Below are 14,686 nucleotides of genomic sequence, written 5' to 3'. Positions count from 1 at the left end.
AATTAGACAGATTTTCTTTCTGAAGAAAGTCCTGGTAATGAAGGTCAGATTCTGAGGTTGAGTTGCACTTTTCACAATGATTTTAACTGTTGTGTTCACACTACATAGAAAGAATCAGTTTGTTTGCACCTCAGACGATGTGTTCACCTTCAGTTTACTCGTGCAATTGATTGACTTATTCACAGCCCTTCTCCTTACTGGTCCTTTTTGAGTCATCATTCATCTTTCAACACAAGTTTCTCTCAAATTATTGCCAATGCTTCTTAATGATTGAGAATGATATTTCCAGTTTTGTAAAAATAAAATATTGTTGGATGTTATTTACTTCTCATCAGACAGGATTTAGTAAATGGTGAATCACTGAAGAATAGAGATGCATTATTCCCTGAAAGTGGATAGGATTGACCTTCATAAATCAAAGGCGTCATTTCTACCACATCCCCTGGTAGCAGGCTCCAGGTACATATGTATAGAAAAAAACCCTTGCATCTTATTTTAAAAAGTTTGCCCTTTAGTATTTGACAGTAATACGCTGGAAACAATATTCTAAATATCTATTCTTTCAGCACCCCCTGTAACTTTAATATTTTAGTATTGCAATCAGGTAGTTCCTCAGCCTCAAACGCTTCAGACAAAACAATCTGAGTTTCTCCAGCCTCTCCCCACAGTGAATGCACACCAAAATCCAACAAAATCCCGGTGAGCCTTTTCTGCACCCTCGACAAAGCTTTCACCTCCTTGCTGCAGTATGACAACCAAAACGGTACATAGAACTCCAAATATTGCCCAACCAAAGTGTTATTTGCAATGGGTGAAGATGGACATTTAATGCAGAATCCTTGGCATGTACAGACTGAGTGATTCAAAGAATAATTTGAAGTGAATAATCTACGTGAAAACTAACCACATTGCAAAAGATCTAATTAATTTTAATTGCAGCCAGTCATTAAGATCTGTGTTTGACCCATCCTCACCATGAACAAAAGGACCTGGAATTTACTTGACATTTATTGCCAAATTGCTTTAGTGTTGCCAACGTGAGGGGTGCGTGATATTTTCTTTAATGCTGGGTGGAGCTGGATATTTACCTACTGAACTGAGGGATGGATAGACTTGGCATTTTGAAGATGTTTCCAGTAATAGGGGAGTCCAGGACCACACAGCACAGCCTCAGATTCAAAGGATGTCCCTTTAGAACAGAAATGACAAGATATTTCTTCATCCAGAGGGTGGAGAATCTGTCGAATTTGTTGTCACAGATGGTTGTGAATCCCAAGCATTTGGGTAGATTTAGAGAGGCTAATTGGTGTTTTAGATAGGTTAGAGGTTATGGGGAGAAAGCAGGAGAATATGGTTGGGAGGAAAAATACATCAGCCATGATTTGTATGGTGCAGCAGTCAATGGGCTTATGGTTTTAGGGATATTATTTGTTTCTCTCTTTACCTGGAAACCCTACAGTGAGGGCAGCAAAGTAATGAAACATGATCCCACAGTCTTCAGGAGCAGAGATAATGTTATCTAATCTTCTCTTATAGACTCCTCATCTGGTGAATTTGAATGAAGATCCACTGATGTCCGAATGCCTTCTGTATTACATCAAAGACGGGATCACAAGGTACAGACTTGTTCAAATTTGGGCCACTTCATTCTATTTCTGGCTAGTACAGTGTTTCCTGCAAATGGGTTGAGCAAAGCCACATTCCTAGATTGAGTGGCTAGTGATAACAGTGTGACTGACTCTAAATTATTTACTTAGAATGAACGTTTATCATTCACCAAACAATGCAATAATCAAATCAAAAAAACTTCTAGCTCTGCAAATGGACATGAGATAATAGTTTGTCAGGTGAATATATAACCTAGACCCTCTGTAAAAAGCTTAAGTAAATGCAAACTGATTCCAGATGTTGCAACATGGAGGAAAAGTGATCTAGATTAAATACAAGAGGCTGAGGACAGAAGACAACTGAACTGGCATACACTAATGCTTGTTAATGTAGCAGCGACAATGTTGACACTATAGTAACGTGGAGAGGAGGGCAAGGATTTATTGGAACAGTTCAGGACAAACACAAAATAGGGCCTACTGTTCCATGAGGGTTACAGACCAATGTGGATTGGTGGAGCCATCAAGTCTTTTCAGTGGTGTAATTTCTTTGGGGTTTTAGGTAACTGTGGAACAAGTGGGCAGTTATGTTTGTGGTTATTTAATAACTTTCTTGCTCCAAATCATTGTTAACTGTTTGCTTGCCAAATTTTCTGACTTTCATTCCTATGGAGAACTGTGAATGAAGGTTGGCACGGTTGGCGAGGTGGTTATTGCAATGCTTTTACAGTGCCAGCGATTGCGGCCGGGGTTTGAATCCCGTGCTGTCTGTAAGGAGTTTGTACGTTCTCCTCGTGTCTACGTGGTTTTTCCCTGGGGATGCTGGTTTCCTCCCACCCTCCAAAACGTACTGGGAGGGGGGGTTTGTAGGTCATTGGGCAGCACACATGCGTGGGCTGAATGGGGTTGTTACCCTGCTGTAGGCCTAAATTTAAAAAAAACTGAGGGAACCTGCAGTCCATTTCAAATGATCTATTTTGCTCTGGTGGTGAAATATTTGACATTCCCAGAAGTAACTGCCTGCGGTATATTATGAGGTGATTTAAAATCTTCAGGAATTAATGGTGACAGCAATAACAGGAGCCAGAGCTACTGATGACTCATCCAGGGGCAAATGTTTGGCACTTGCACAGCTGTTGATATCTTTGGATCATTCCCAACATCTCTGAGAATGACTAATTTGGTCTGAAGTTGGTGACTATACAGCAATATATCTGGGAAACAAGCAGCAAAGCTGTATGGTGGTTTAGGGTTTCCTCTCAGTACTGTGAAACTCATATTGGGGACATTTTAAGTTTAAAGCATCAATCCAATTTGTTCAACAAAAGATCAGCAAACACGTGAATAAGAATGAATACTAGGAAATGGGGGAAGAGTACCTCAGTGGAGCTGGATTTCACTATGCTGATGAATGGTATTTTCATGGATTTAAAACAACCTGATTTCTTTCTTCAGAGTTGGACGTGAAGATGCAGAACGACGGCAGGATATTGTACTGAGTGGACATTTCATTAAAGAAGAGCACTGCATCTTCTGCAGTGATATCAAATCCTTAGGTGAAGGTATGGCATTTGACCACTCTTGTAGGAACTGACCATGGAGACCTCCTGAGTCTCAACAAAATGATCCTCCAATCCACGAGGCGCATGTTAATTGCTGTACACCAAGCTGCAAGTGGCGTGAAAATCTCACATTTTCACAAGCTCAAAAAAGGTTTTAATTTGGGCTGAAAGTTTGAACTTTGAACCATTGGATGAATGATTCATTGCTTTAATAGGCACAAATATGTGTAGTGGTTAGCGCATCGCTGTAACAGCACCAGTGATCAGGACATGGTTCGAATCCCGCGCTGTCTGTAAGGAGTTTATACATTCTCCCTATGTCTGTGTGGGGGCTCCAGTTCCCTCCCACTGTTCAAAGATGTACCTGGGTTTGTTGGTTAATTGGGTGGCATGGGCTTGTGGACCAAAGTGGCCTGTTACCGTGCTATATGTTCATTTTTCTGATAATATTTTTATTGAATTTTACAAGAATAAACAAACCATATGCAGAAAATTTGTAGAGTACACAACATAGGTGCCAAAAATTAAAGAATACAACAAAATTGTCAAACTTATAGAGCACAAAGAAGTTATAAAAGCACATCTTGTCATTTTATTCCAAAAAACCCTCACCTCTTTAGCCCCATCTATAAACCAGAATTCTCTATTTAAAAGTGTACTTCGACCCTGGAGTAAGATAGTCAGTTGTGGGAAGTTGGGTTTTATACTTAGAGAACAGAAAAAAAGTAAAAGACAAAAAAAATAATGAAGAAGATAGTCTTAAGTTTAACTAAAGTTCTGAGAATAATTCAGGGAAGGTCTCCATACCGCATAAAACTTTTTGTTTGCATTACAAACTGAATAGCAAATCTTTTCTAGGTTTAAACAGGACATAATATCCCTCAGCTGCTGAGTGTGGGTGGGTGGGGCAGCATCCCTCCATTTTATTAATATCACACATCCAGCCAAAAGAGAGGCAAAGGACAAAAGTATGATCTATGATTGGAGTTAAATGAACGTTGTCTTTTGCGGTGGGACCAAAAAGGGTGAATAGAGTTGAGTTCCAGATTTAAATTGAGGATTAGGGACAAGGTTTGGAAAACATCCCTCGAGGCTCGGACATGTCCAGAGCATGTAAATAAGGGAAACCTCACCTCTCTTACATTTGTCACAACAAGAATCCACATTTGAGTAAATATGAGATCATTTGACTTTGGACATATGATCCCTAAGCATCACTTTAAATTGAAATAGACAGTGATGGGAACAGAGGGAAGAAGAATGAACCAACTTAAAAATTGAATCTCAAACCTCATCCGACAGTGAAAGGTTTATATCCTGGTCCCAGGCAGTTTTGATTTTATCAAGAAGGGCACATCTTAAAACTGCCAACTTTACAAAGATAACAAATATTAAATCTTTATGTGAGGGTTGTGAACTAAGAAACACATTAACAGTATGTGTACCAGGCATCCCAGGGACATTTTGTAACTGAGAGTGGAGAAAATTCCTGATTTGAAAATATCTGAAAAAATTAGTATTTGGCAGGTTGGATTTTTCAGAAAGTTGTTCAAATGATGCAAAACTGTTATTGATTAAAAAGATCTTTAAAATGCTCAATGCCGATTCTATACCATTCTTGAAATGGAGAATCATGTAAAGAAGGTTGGAAAAGATGGTTGGATAGAATAAGAGAAACAAATGTTTTCTGAACTGAGCCCACACTCTCTCAGTATGTCTGATAGCTGGATTATCAATTGATTTATTTAAGGAAAGAGGAAGTGAAGATCCAAGATGTGCTGGAATTGAAAAGCTTTTAACAGAATTCAACTCCATTGTTACCCATAATAAACAGTCAACTCGGTTATGAAAGTTTAACCAGAATGCAAGGTTGCTACATTGGCCCTGTAGTAAAATCGGTAATTAGGCAATGTCATGCCTCCATTCCTTTTAGATTTTTGAAGATAAACTTTATTTAGTTGAGCGTGCTTACCCTTCCATATATAGGATGATATAACAGAATCTAATGAGTAATAAAGATTTAGGAATGAAAGTCAGTATAGACTGAAAAATAAATTTAGGCAAGATATTCATCTTGATAGAGTTAATTCGGACCACCAGGGATGTAGGTGGGTGACCACTGTTTCACGTGTTTTAACAAAGAGAGAATTTTTTCTTTTTAAAAAAGACACATTTTCTTTTGACAGTAATACCAAGATAAATAAATTGATTTTGCATGAGCTTAAAAGGAAAGTCAGTATACACTGATGTAAGTTTATTCACAGGGAAAAGTTCACTTTTGTGTAAGTTTAGTTTGTACCCTGAGAACTAACTGAATTGGGTAACTAATGACAGCATGTTGGGTGGGGGGGGGGGGGGTATCAGGGCTTGATATGTAAAGCAAGAGATCATCGCATAAAAGGAAACTTTACGTTCAACTCCCTTCCTCCAAATCCCTGAGATATCCTCACAATTTTGGAACGCTATTGCTATTTGCTCTATGGCCAGATTAAAAAGTAATGAGCTAAATAGTCTTCCTTGATGGGTTCCCCTTTGGAGATTGAAAGGTTGTGACAGTTGAAAGTTGGTGAGGTTTGAGGCAGTAGGGCACAAATACAGTCATCTTATCCATGTAATAAAACTCGATCCAACATTTATTTTTTCTAAAATTGCAAATAAATACTTCCACTCCACATGGTCAAACGCTTTCTCCACATTTAGAGAAAAAAACACATTCAGGAATGCATCAAATACTTCTAATTTTGTTTGTTTTAGACTGGTCACAGTGTTTGAGCTACCAAAAGAAAAGAGACACACACACACTGAGAGCAGTTCAGTTTATACAAGTCTTTATTACTAAATCTAATGCTGAATTCACATTACAATGTGCAAGCCCTTCCCAATTATACTTATCAATGCCTGGACTGGTCGCAACTGCCGAAGCGAGGCAACGACTGCACACTTGTAGTAGGTTGTAGTAGGTTGTCCCTCAACCGGGACGTTAGCTGGACTCTTGAAGTTTTCTTCTTGGTGAGAGATGTTTCCACCTCTTGGAGAGTCTCAAACTTCAGCAGTGGGACCGTGGCTTATATTACCCAAAAGTTGTTTTACTTCAGATCTTATCGCTTTGAACAAATGATATAATTATCTTCAAGGTCTCCTGACAGTCTGCAACCAACAAAAGACAAATGCATCCATCTCTGGGCCTCATGGTGGAAGTTGGATAATGTCTACTAATTCATATGCATCCCTGGGCGCCATAGTGTAAATTAGATAGTTTTCTGATTCAACTGCATCCTGGGCCCCATGGTGGAATTTAGGTGTCTACTAATTCATATGCATCCTGGGCCTCATGGTGTAAATTAGATTATGTCTGCTGATTCTAAAAAACAAGCAGGTTCTCAGCCTTGCAGAAGCACAGGCTGCAAAAGTAAGAAACACGATTTAAATCTTCCATTACATTCCACCCCTTGGTCGCAGCCTGTCACTTATGAAACCTTACAAGCATTTGAGTACAGAAGGAGCGATAAAGAGAAACTAAAACTATAATAAGCACAAAAATAAGCCATAATGCGAGCAACCAACGGAGAATATTGTGGTCCAATCCCCCAAATGTACCATTTAACTATGAAAAAGGATTCCAATCAAGGCTCAAACTATCCTTGTGGGCCACAATACCCAGACACTGAAACTCATGAACAGATTTTGAAACATGATTAACTATCAGATATATTAGTGGATACATCAGGCCGTGACCCCCATGGTCAACTCCCTCGGAACGTCCTCGATATTACAAATCCAATTGCTGTCATCAGAGCAGCGGTTAAGCCAGATCACCATGAGCTCAAGACGGAGGATCTGGAACAAAGAAGCCTGACATATGTCACTCATGATGCCATAAGCGTTCAGTATTTAAACAAACTAAACCATCCTGTCCCTCAATAGCTACCCACTGAGTGTTACCCTGGGCAGGTGTCACTATTTCCCCTTTTAGAGGAGGGCCACTACCTGTTGGTGCCACCCATACCCTTTGTCTGATATTCTCTGGCTCGGGAATGGGGGGCAATGACTGTTTTTCCTCTGGAATAGGTTGTAGTTCAGAAGTGTGAAGAAGTCGGTGGAAAGGTGTACCTCCCTTTAAAGAGTGATGATTCAAATTGTCGACTGCCTGCTGCAGCACATGGCACCACCCCTTCAGGGTCCCCAGTGGTGTTAACAAACGAATTTGTTCCTTCAGTAAGCCATTCATTCATTCAACTAACCCGGCAGCCTGCAGGTAATAAGGAATATGGTGGACCCATAAAATACTGTTGTCAGCTGCCCAATCACAGATTGCCTTCCCGGAGAAGTGCGAGCCATTATCAGTCTGAATTTCCTCTGGTACATCATAACGAGAAATTAAATGGTGTAGTCCTTGGATAGTGCTAGCTTGGTCAGCCGTCTTGGTGGGAAAAACAAAAACCAGGCCCGAAAAGGTGTCAGCCATTACTAGGATGTAACGTTTATCCATACAGTCTGGCCTATGTAATCAATTTGCCAGACTGTAGCTGATCGAGCTCCTCGTCTTATTCGGCCATGCGGACCAGGAGGAACGGTGCGCATGTACACACGACCATGCGGACATCGTCCTGTTGGACGGATAAGGCATGTGTACGGGCCCACATAGCTGATCCCTTCTCCCCCAAATAGCCATTCTGTTCGTGTGCCTATTGAGCCAGGGGGACGGTATCGGTGCGGCTGATAGTGGCAAGCTGATCTGCTACTGCATTATGTTGTGCCATGTTCATCGTCGCATTGGTATGGGCGTCAACGTGATATACGGTTATCTCACAATGATGGGAAGCATCCCACAACAGCTGCCACAGCTGTTTACCCCATACTAGGCGGTCATGTATCAGCCAGTCGTTATTTTGCCAATCAGGCATCCATACCACTAGTCCATTAGCCACAGCCCAGGAATCAGTAAACAAGCGAAGAGGGTGATCATGGGGGTCTAGTGGTAAAGTGACCGCCTTCAACTCAGCATACTGACTGGAGCCACCATCCCCCTCCTCCAATAAGTCAGTTCCTGACCTGGGATGGTATGCCACTGCCTTCCACTTCTGCTTTCCTTGCACCCACCAACTGCTACCATCAGTAAACCAGGCCTCCTCTTGTTCTGCTGGAGTGAGCGAATCATATGGTTTACCCCACTGAACTGGTGGGAGGGGGCAAGGCGGGTTCAACGTCCTCATGACGATACAGAAGATCAACCACCTGTTCATGTATGCGGCCCACCCCTTCAGGTCCTCTGGTTGCACGACTCTGGATATACCACTTCCATTTAACAATAGAAGACTGCTGAGCCCACCCGATCTTTAGATTAGCATCATTAGCCAGGACCCAGTTCATTATTGGAAGTGCAGGTCATAATTGAACATCTGCATCGCCTGTCATTCTTTCAGTCTCCAGCAGGGCCCAGTAACAGACTAGTAACTGTTGTTCAAAAGCAGAATAACGAGTGGCAGCCTTGGGCATGGTACGTGACCAGAATCCCAGTTGGACTCGGCGGCCCTCTTGTTTCTGCCAGAGGCTCCAGGATGCCACATCATAAGTAACAGAGACCTGTAGTTCGTAGGGGGTATCTGGGATGCGGGGAGCAATGGGCAGGGCCTGAAGAATAGTCTGCTTGGCGGACTGGGACGCCCTTTCCTGATCGTCACCCCATACAAAGTCTTTTTTCTTTCGGGTAACCTAATATAGAGGACGTAAAAGCAATGCCAAGTGTGGAATATGGCATCATCAGTATCCCAATAACCCCAGGAAACGCTGGGTCTCATTTTTGTTAGTACGAGTGGCCAAGACTGCGATCTTATTGCGAACTTTATCGGGAACCACCTGTTCTCCAGCATGCCACTGAATTCCAAGGAAGATAACTGTCTGGGACAGGCCCTGTACCTTGGCGGGGTTAATGGCTCACCCTCTTTGCATCAGGGTATCTTGGAAACTCTCCATACCTTCCTATACCATCTCTTCCGTGGCCCCTTAGATCATCACATCATCAATATATTGGAGAATTGAAAGGGAAGGCGATACTGGCACCGGCTCCAAATCACAGGCAATTAGGCTGTGGCAAATAGTGGGAGAGTGTACATAGCCCTGAGGGAGGTGGGTGAAAGTATACTGGCACCCCTTCCAGGTAAAGGCAAACTGATTCTTTGAGACCTCAGCTATAAGAATACTGAAGAAGGCATTAGCGAGATCAATGACAGCATACCATGTTCCTGAGTTCCCAGTAGCAATGTTTTCAATAAGGGTGACAATGACAGGAACTGCTGAAGCAAGTGGTGGGGCATGTTTGTTCAAAAAACGACAGTCAATTGTCATTTTCCAGGAGCCATCTGGCTTCTGGACCAGCCAAACAGGGCTATTAAAGGGCGACATTGCAGGCCTCACTACCCCTTCTTCTTGCAGAGCATCGATGGTGGCAGTAATCTCTTCCTGCCCCCCAGGGAGGCGATATTGTGGAATGCATACTGGTTTTGGTGGGGGGGGGAGCACCATCACAGGATCCCACTTAGCCCCACCCACCATTAGTCTTTTTGTAATAGTCCGAATTCCAAATGCAAATACCTCTTGGCTAGTATTAAGGGCCGTACCGGCCAACATATTAATACCCAGGATACACTCGTCAGTGGCAGCCACCAGGGCATGTAACCATATAGAAGGGCCATCACCCACCGTGACGTGGACTTTTATTTCCTTCACCAGGGTGATCACTCCTCCCATCCCCTCTATTCGAAATGTCGGTCCAGTCCAGAGGTCAGGGTTACCTGGAATCACCAAGTGCTCCTCACCAGTATCGACCAAGGCTAAATATTGGTGGTCATTACCCCCACCCCAATGGACTGTTAATGGTATGTAGGGCCGTGGGTCCCCGTGTATCCGCCGTATCTCAATGGAGTAGACACGGGGGCCCTGCCCACACCCTCATGCTTTATTAGGGTTCGGGGGCTTCCAGGCCCACATGCCACTATTCTCCATAATAGCCTTTTTAACCATTTGTTGTATCTCATCACGGATAACTGGAATAAGAGAAGCTGACTCAATAGGAGCAGCAGTGGGAGCAGAAGGCACAGTTGGGCCAGGAAGACTCAACAGCTGGGGATGATGTTCCCCAGTTCATTGCTTATAAAGGGCATAAAGGACCACAGTAGGTTTCCCATCAATATCACTTTTAGGTACGCCTAACTTTAACAAGGTTAGAAAAAGGTCCTTTCTTGTCGGTCCGTTATTAGCAGCAGACCCTCTCTTTTCATCCTGCTTGTCTGATTTAACCTGGGTTGTACGTGAGTGGATTTTACCTCCCAACTCTAATTCTCTAAGCCCAGATAAGGCGTACACCGCCTCAGACACAGGGTGCCCAATTAGCGGACTAGTTACGGACAGAACCAGTCCCCATACAGTGGGTTGGGCAGAACGAACCAATCTGGTATGCATTCCGGCTGTGAATATCTCTTCATCAGGGCTCCCCCCATGTACCCACAGCCTCAAACGCCCTGCATACAAGGCAGAGGCCAGGGCCTGCTGATGAATTACTGTTATACCCTCCTCTGGGGTGCCCCAATTGTTCTGTAAATGTAATCCCAATCTACTGGTGATGGGTATACTCGTAGCCGGGCATCCCCTAGAGTAGTAAGTAAGTAATCCACCTCTCTCCCTCTACCTCGCAGCTCAGCAGTGACCCGGATATCAGTAGTCAATGTTCCTAATCCCAACAATTCTTCAGGGGTTAAATATACATTACCCCCTCCTTGCTCCCAAATACGCAGGAGCCAGGCTGCCAGAGTTTCTCCCGCCTTTTGCCTAAATCGATCTCCAATGGCAGCCAGCTCTTTTACAGAGAAGTCACGCATCATTGACTGCTTCCGACCCCTGTTCCCACTTTGGCCCACAGGGTCCTTTGCCCAGTGGACGGGATGAGGTCTAGGCCTTCCCGTAGAGGGGGTGGGCCATTGAGCATAAGCAGGGGTTCGGGTACCTTCCCCTGGGTCCTCTAGTGAGATCAGGGGATAATCTACCTCTTCAATCTCATCAGTTACATTCCACCCCTCTCCCACTTCGTCTGTTTGGAAAATCTGCTGCCTTACAGGGAGGCGTGAACAGTGGGTGGAGAGGATAGTATGTTAGGCACATGCTGAGGAGTATCTGCATTATTACCATTGTCATCATTCCAGATATTCCCGTCCCATTCATCAATTACATCAGGATCGTCGCCATTCCTTATCATGGCACGAATACGATGTGGATCGGGTTCTACTCCATGCCTTTCTTTATCTGCACAGAACTGCTGCTGGAGTTTAATATTTCGGCAGATCGTTTGGACATGCTTATCCTCCCATTCTTTGCCTCAGTCCTGACTGGTGCGAACAATCTCGCTCATCATGGAACAGCATTGTCGCAGGGCTTCTAGCTCCTCCTCTAGTTGCTCTCTCTTATGCAGAGATTATACTTCTCAATGAACTGATTCTGCTTCACGTTGAACGGAGTGGCGTAAGGCTATGGCCAGCAGCCAAAAACCGTCCATCAGCATCCCTTTTTTAACAGGAAATTTACTTTCTCGAAGGAGAGTGGCAACCCGCTCTCCCAGAGGCGCACTTGATGGATCTAACTTCTCATCCCAACTGAGGAGTGGTCCCAACAAGACAGGGTATTGGCCAACGTGCCAAACCCATCGTCTTTGGAAGTCCATCCCGGAATCAAGAACTGCTCAGGGCTCACCTCTTTCTTTCGGCGAAACATCTTGAGACCAACCCTGCTCGCTGCACCAATTGTCTTGGGTAAACTTACACCTCTTATTTTGTTCATTTTAGATTGGTCACAGTGTTTGAGCTACCGAAATAAAATAGACACACACACACCGAGAGCAGTTCAGTTTATACAAATCTTTATTACTAAATCTAATGCTGAATTCACACTACAATATGCAAGCCCTTCCCAATTATACTTATCAACGCCTGGACTGGTCCCAACTGCCGAAGCGAGGCAACGACTGCACACTTGTAGTAGGTTGTCGGGCCGCCGATAGCAGCTTCTCCACCTCCCTCGACCAGGACATTAGCTGGAATCTTGAAGTTCTTCTTCTTGCTGAGAGATGTTGCCACCTCTTGGAGAGAGGGACCATGGCTTATATTACCCAAAAGTTGTTTACTTCAGATCTTATCTCTTTGAACAAATTATTTAATTATCTTCAAGGTCTCCTGACAGTCTGCGACCAACAAAAGACAACTGCATCTCTAGGCCTCATGGTGGAAATTGGATAATGTCTACTGATTCATATGCATCCATGGGCCCCATAGTGTAAATTAGATAATGTTTTCTGATTCAACTGCATCCTGGGCCCCATGGTGGAATTTAGGTGTCTACTAATTCATATGCTGCAAAAATAAGAAACACGGTTTAAATCTTCCATTACGTTGACCACTGTATTAATCACTGTTTCATGTGTTTTAACAAAGAGAGAATTTTTTCTTTAAAAAAGAAACATTTTCTTTTGACAGTAATACCAAAATAAATAAATTGTTTTTGCATGATCTTAAAAGGAAAGTCAGTATACACTGATGTAAGTTTATTTACAGGGAAAAGTTCACTTTTGTGTAAGTTTAGTTTGTACCCTGAGAACTGACTGAATTGGGTAACTAATGACAGCATGTTGGGTGGGGCGGGGGGGTGTATCAGGGCTTGATATGTAAAGCAAGAGATCATCCACATAAAGGGAAACTTTACGTTCAGTTCCCTTCCTCCAAATCCCTGAGGTATCCTCACAACTTTGGAATGCTATTGTTATTTGCTCTATGACCAGATCAAAAAGTAATGAGCTAAATAGTCTTCCTTGATGGGTTCCCCTTTGGAGATTGAAAGGTTGTGACTGTTGAAAGTTGGTGAGGTTTGAGGCAGTAGGGCACAAATACAGTCATCGTATCGATGTAACAAAACTCGATCCAAAATTTATTTTTTCTAAAATTGCAAATAAATACTTCAACTCTACATGGTCAAATGCTTTCTCCACATCTAGAGAAAAAAAACACATTCAGGAATGCATCAAATAGACGATACACATTAAAATAAGAGTAGAGGATTTTAATAAAGCCAGTTTGATCTTTGGATATAATTAATACTAAAATGTTCTACCATGTACAGGCCAAAACTTTAGTCAAAATTTTGACATTAACATTTAATGAAAAGATTGACCTATAGGAGGAGCACTCTGTTGGATCTTTACCTTTTTCTGCAACAAGAATGATACATGCCTCTTTGAATGATGCTGGAAGTTTTCCTTGCTTAAATGAGTCAGAGAGCACAGAAGCTAGATAAGATGAAAGCAAAGAAGAAAATTATTTTTAAAATTCTGCAGGAAATCTATCAGGACCTGAGGATTTTCCAGATTGCAATAAAGAGATACCTACAGCTATTTCCTCTTGTGATGTAGGTTTATTTAATCTAATTTTATTGTCAGGGTAAAGCTTAGGGATGTTTAAATGATTTATGTAATTCTCCAAAAAATGTTATAATTTGGAAATTCAGAAATATAAAGTTGAGAATAGAAATTCCTGAATATATCATTAATCTTAGAGTGATCCGAAGTAACGTTACCATCATCCAATTGAATTTTTGTGATTTGTCATTTTGCTTCAAATCCTTGTAACTGATTAGCTAACAGCTTACCAATTTTGTCACTGTGGATATAGAACAAACTCTTACTCTTCAAAGGATGGAGTTCAATTGGATGTATCGAGAGGACGTTAGAGTTCCACTTGCTTTTTATATAGTTCTGGATTTTTAACATGAGCATACTGTTGATCTATTTCTTTAATTTCATTCATTCTAATTGTTGTTTATTGGCTTCTCTTTTCATATTCACATTATAAGAAATAATTTCCCCCCTAAGGTAGGCTTTCAAAGCATCCCAAACAATCATGTTGGAGGTTTCTACGAAGGCATTTGTATTTAAAAAAAGAGGTAATCTGCTCCTCCATAAATTTCACCAAGTCACTTTCTGACTTAGGGTTAGGGTTGAATTGAAACCAGTGTCTTTTTTTATTTGAGGAATGTCAGGAAGAATCATTAATAGTAAAACAGGGGTGTGGTCTGATATCACTATATTCTGATAATCACAAGAGTTGGTTAATGGGATCTGTTGATTGTCAATAAGAAAATGATCCTAGAAAAGATGTGGTGAACATATGAAAAGAAAGAATACTCTCTCCTATTTGGATGAAAAAAAATGCCACACATCAGAGATACCGTAATTTGATAGGATTAGATAAGTAAGGCAGATTTACTCATTATGCCAGGGTTGGGAGAAGATCGATCTAGCACAGGATCTAACAAATAATTGAAATTCCCACAAAGCATAAGAGAGTATGAGCTCAGATATGGTAAGAAGAAATAAAATTTAAAAAAGAAACTCATTTTATTATACAATTTCCCTGAGACAATGATATAATGACCATTTGTATCTGATACTACATTGTGATGCACAAAAGGAATATTTGGATT

The 14,686-nt window shown here is 41.9% G+C and overlaps 1 protein-coding gene across 3 annotated transcripts in view; it reads left to right on the top strand.

Annotated features, from left to right (window-relative positions):
• The window catches only part of kif1aa (kinesin family member 1Aa), a 381,215-nt gene that overhangs the window by 69,090 nt on the left and 297,439 nt on the right, over positions 1-14,686 (top strand). For all 3 annotated transcript variants that reach the window (XM_069899341.1, XM_069899340.1, XM_069899343.1), the window contains 2 exons: positions 1,537-1,616; positions 3,063-3,169. In XM_069899341.1, coding sequence (XP_069755442.1) covers positions 1,537-1,616; positions 3,063-3,169 — 187 coding nt within the window. The remainder of the gene's footprint in view (positions 1-1,536; positions 1,617-3,062; positions 3,170-14,686) is intronic.

The sequence above is a fragment of the Narcine bancroftii genome, chromosome 9, assembly GCF_036971445.1.
Source record: "Narcine bancroftii isolate sNarBan1 chromosome 9, sNarBan1.hap1, whole genome shotgun sequence".
NCBI classification, from domain to species: domain Eukaryota; kingdom Metazoa; phylum Chordata; class Chondrichthyes; order Torpediniformes; family Narcinidae; genus Narcine; species Narcine bancroftii.
This window is presented reverse-complemented; position numbering and strand designations above follow the sequence as displayed.